General features: G+C 39.2%; 1 protein-coding gene across 1 annotated transcript; it reads right to left on the reverse strand.

Annotated features, from left to right (window-relative positions):
• Nucleotides 1-4,053: 4,053 nt before the first annotated feature.
• Nucleotides 4,054-4,616, reverse strand: LOC125999554 (torsin-1A-interacting protein 2-like). Its single transcript, XM_049767640.1, has one exon. It carries the CDS (start codon nucleotides 4,487-4,489, stop codon nucleotides 4,094-4,096), a length of 396 nt encoding a protein of 131 aa, XP_049623597.1. The 5' UTR covers nucleotides 4,490-4,616; the 3' UTR covers nucleotides 4,054-4,093.
• Nucleotides 4,617-4,839: the final 223 nt, after the last annotated feature.

The following is a 4,839-nucleotide window of genomic DNA, read 5'->3' on the forward strand; positions in this document are numbered from 1 at the left end:
CCAGCCCAAATATAAACATTTTTAGAATTTCAGTTCAATAGCAGTGAAATTATTTCACATAGGCAATGTTTATTTTATAATTGCAAAAATTCCTGTGTTAAAATGCCTCAAAGTATCTATTTAACAGACTGTAGTGCTTCCCAGAAGTGGTAGACTTTAGTTGTGTTGTTGGGCACATACTTGGTTCTAATCCTTGTTGAATGTAGCACTTTTGTTGTGGCATTGGGCATTCCAAGCAACAGCTGCTAGATCTCCTGTTTTTTAATTAAATACTTTATTTAAACATTTTGTTTACAAGGTTCATAATACACCTTTAAAAAATTGCAAAGTTGTTGTTCATGATTGAGTTTCAGTCAGACAAAGTAAAACACCCTTCACCAGTACGCATTTCTTGTTTTCAATGTACGCATTTCCTGTTTTCAATGTCCCCAGCTTCCCTCATAACTTCCCCCTTACCTGCCTCTGGGGCAGATACTCTCTCTCTCCTCTCTCTCTCTCCCTCTCTTTCTCCCTCTCTCTTTTTCATTGTCTTCCTTTTTTCCTTTTAGACACTGGTTTGCAATATTGTTGCTGAAGGGGTATCATGACTATCACTCTCTTTTCAGCACGCAGTTTTGTCCAGAGTGATCATTAGATCAGCTGTTCACCTATTTTAAAAATTGTCCACATTTTAAAAACCAGAAACAATATATTAATGACTCAGTTTGCCTCTGCCTCTCCAATATTTGTTACTATTTTTTAATTTAGTTATTCTCATATGCATAATAATTTCAGTACGGGTTTAATCTGATTTTAGTTAATGGTTGTGATGATTAACACATTTTCATGTAATTATTTGCCACCTATACATGATCTTTGGGGAAATTATTGCTTATATATTTTGATATTTTCAAATTGACTATATTTTAGAGTTCACATACATTTTGTCTGTTAAAAATGCTAGTCCTTTATTAGTTGTACAACTTAAAAATTTTTCTTCTAATATGTAGCTTTTCTCTTCAAGTTCTTGAAAGGAATAAATATTATATATCTAAATGATCATATTTTCTCTTTAAGTATAAATATATGGATATATAAATATATATGGAGGATTACACACTTGGTGGAGACTCGGGGCTTACTCCTTGCCTCTATGCTCAGGGATCATCTGGAGTCCCAGTACTTTGGTCAGAACATGCAAAATAAATGCTATGTCTGCTGTGCTATCTTTCAAGTGTCTGTGGTTTATATTTTGGTGTTATCACTCTGCCACCGAAATTTCTTTTAAAAAGTTCTTTTTATTAACTCCCCTGGACTGACTAAACAAATATCAGAACAATTGTATCAGTATTTTTATTTTAAAAAGTTAGTTACGATTTTGTTAAAATAGAATTAAAGTAGTGTGTCAGTGTGGGAAGAATGAAAATGCTTGCTTATTTCACTGTACTCATTTTTGCAATGATGCTTCTCTTAATTACTTTATATATTTTTATCAGTTTTGTGTAGTTTTAGTGTACAAGGCCTGTATATATTCTGTTTGAGTTATGTCTAGGTGTTTCATTTTCTTAGCAACATAAAACTTCAATTGCATTTAAAATTTTACTATCTACATGTTCATTGGCAATATATAGAGATAAAAATGATTGAATATGTTTACAGAATCTTGCATACTTACTGAACAACAGCTTCGTTGAGGTAGAGTTTTTGTAAGGGGGAACAATGGGCCCTTAGGGTTCATTCCTGGCCATGAACTCAGGGTTTGTAAATTCAAAAAATATAATTCAGCTTTGTGGGCTATCTCGTTGGCCTTGAGATAGTTTTTGAGGATTTTTATATAGATACGGTGTCATCTGTAAATAGGAACACATTTCCATCTTCCTTTCACAAATATCCTTAATTTATCACCCCTCGTTTTCCTGACTAGAACTTCCATGTTGTTTTTAAGTAGATGCTTAACCCATTTCTTTTTAGGACAAAGCATTCAGTAAGGTCATAAGGCTTATTCATCAAAGAATATTTGAAAATTTTACCGATTTCTTTTTCCTATTTACATTATTATGTGACTTCCTTGAACCTCTTAATACATAAATTATAATGACTGATTTTCAAATAAGGAGCCAACAATGTATACCAGCAGCTACTTGCTCATAATGCATGCATCTTTTATGTATCGCTCTTTTTGGTTTGTTTGTTTTTTGGGGTCACACTTGGTGACACTCAGGGATTACTCCTATGAGCTCAGAAAACGCTCCTGGCTTGGGGGACCATATAGGACTCCGGGGAGATCGACTGCTGTCCGTCTTAGGCTAGTGCCGGCAAGGCAGACACCTTACTGCTCTGTGCAACCACTCCGGCCTCTATATATAGCTCTTTAATTTGACACTACTTTATAAAAGATGACATCGTGGTAGACAGGAAATATTATTGTTTAACTCTCTATTTTTAAATCATTTGGTTTTTTTAATCAGAATCATGATTTCCAAAGAAATTTTTTCTTTACTCTTACTTTTCTTTATGTAATTTTGTTTTCTATTAAAAAATTTTAAAATATTATCACTTTATTTTCAGTCATCTGTAGGAATAGTAAGATGTTTCTTGATACTTCTTTTACCCATATGCCTATTTCAAGGATTGTTTTTTTGCTTGCTGATGTTTTTTGAAAAAATATTCCTGTTTGTTATGTATTTTCAGTTTTATTCCCTTGAAGTGAAGGTTTCCACTGAAGGTTTCCATTTTTTTAATTTGTACAGCTTTTATTTTATGCCCAAAACTATGGTTTGTATTGTGGTATGATCCTTCAACACTAAATACATCATTATTCTACTGTTGTTGGCTATAGTCTTCAATATTAGATACTGATAATTAATGGTACTATTGATTTCTGTGTATAGTTGTTCTTTCAAATGTGTGTGAACTGTTGGAGTACTCAGTAGCTTGTGGATTCATCTGCTTCAGTTATGTCATTTAGCTTCTCCTATTTGACATTTACGATGCTTTGCCTGAATTGCTAGATCATTTGTTTGACCAACTCTTGTACTCTAATGTGCATCTCTCTTTCTGGTACTTCCTTTGTTCTGAAGTCCACTCTGATATTCTTATTACTATTCCTTCTTTGTTTTAATGAATTTGGCATGACAAAATGTTTTGAATTCTTTTGATTTCTGTCTATATTTGAAATGAATTTGTTGTATAAAACAAGTATTTGACTCATGCTTTTTTTTATTTCAGCAGTGCACAGAGTTTATTCGGCAATTATAACAGGCAAGAAATTTCCAGCGTGAGACACAGAGCAGATCTGGGGGTACAGATCATACACCAACAGACAGCTTTAGGGTTCACATCTGACAGGCGTGATTGGGTGCAGGCACCTTGCTGCCACCTTTCCCCACTGCCCTGGTCTTCTGAGGAACGCAACGTTAAGTGCTCTCTGCAGGCCAGGCTAGAAGCAATCTTTGAGAGATTTTTGAGTAAGATTTTCTCCACCCCGCAAAAGGCCAAGAATGAAAATGGAGAGAAAATTTCAGTCTAGCTGTTTACAAGGCAAGTGCCTTAATCCTTGTATGGTCTCTCTAGCCCCACACTGTTTTTTCTTGCTAAAAGGCCAAGTGGTTTTGCTTGAATCATCCTGAACACAGCTATTTTAAGGATGTGGCCCCCATAAAAGTCAGGGGCCAGAAATATCAAAACAAAGCCCCTGGGATTACTCTGCCTCATGTCAATTGGGCTGTGGCACCTCCTAGGAAGAAAAAGCTAAATGGCCAGGAGCGAATTTAAGCGCAAAGGCAGTAGTAACCCCTGAGCGCTGTCAGGTGTGACCCAAAAAGCAAAGAAAAAAGATGAAAGAAAGAAAAGGCTAAGTGGTCTTAAACTCCAGCCTGGCTGGGACATAGCTCCAAGTCATGATGAATAAAATATGCTGGACAGAGACTGAGGGAGTCCTGCTCCACCCCACAAAACCCCACAGGACTTGTTTTTGCAAGCAACCATTTTATCAGCTTGCTGCTGCTGCTGCTACTATTACTACTGCTGCTGCTACTACTACTACCACCACCACCACCACCACCACCAAAAAAGGTCTCTAGAAACTTCCAGAACGGTGACTATTCAAGAGAAACTATTTGCTCTGGCCGAGTTTCTTGTTCAAGGTTTTGTCCGTTCTGGTCAGGATTAGCTGCAAAGCAGGGTTCAGACCAGCGAGCCGGGAGTGATGGACCCTTTTCCTCACCAGGGGTGGGCCCAGCAGGAAGGGGTGGCAGGCTTTTTCAAAGGTCCACCAGGTAAGATTCTGGGGCGCCCATTCCAGTGGGAAAGACCACGGGAGGACCAGGCTCCGGTTGGCGGGGTTATCAGGGTAGCACTCGGGGCAGTAGTCGGCCCTGTTAATACGGTCCAAAAAGACTTGGTAGCACTCGTTTTCTACCAGTTCTGTCTGGTACAGCCAGTGGCCCAGCTCTAGGCGGGGGAACCACTGCTGGCCACAGTCGGGGCAGTGGGCGTTATCGGAGAACATCGGGGCCCCAAAAGATGACACAGATGCAGAATAGGCACAGACCCCTGAGACTCAGGAAGCAGCCCCACACAGCTCAGCAATGCCCCTGTCCTAGCATGACTGCTGTGCACCCCCCTCAGATCTTCACGACCACGAGGGTTGCTAGTTCAGGAGGTCAGCGGCAGAACTCAGTGCCACAGCAGGCGAGCCCCACTTCTCAGGACAAGATCAGGGAGGGGTGTAGAAGAGGGGGCTGCTCTAGTTTAAACGAGGGGCTTTGACTCTCGTGGCATTAGCCAAGGGGCTGAGCAGTGACTGTGCCTGCCAGGTGAGGTCAGAGCAGTCAAGAGAGAGAGAGTCCAGAGAGTCTT

Source organism: Suncus etruscus, chromosome X (assembly GCF_024139225.1).
Source record: "Suncus etruscus isolate mSunEtr1 chromosome X, mSunEtr1.pri.cur, whole genome shotgun sequence".
Lineage (NCBI taxonomy): Eukaryota > Metazoa > Chordata > Mammalia > Eulipotyphla > Soricidae > Suncus > Suncus etruscus.

Excerpts from the sequence above, each read along its gene's own strand:
- LOC125999554 (XM_049767640.1), bottom strand. The coding sequence starts at position 4,489 with ATGTTCTCCGATAACGCCCACTGCCCCGACTGTGGCCAGCAGTGGTTC.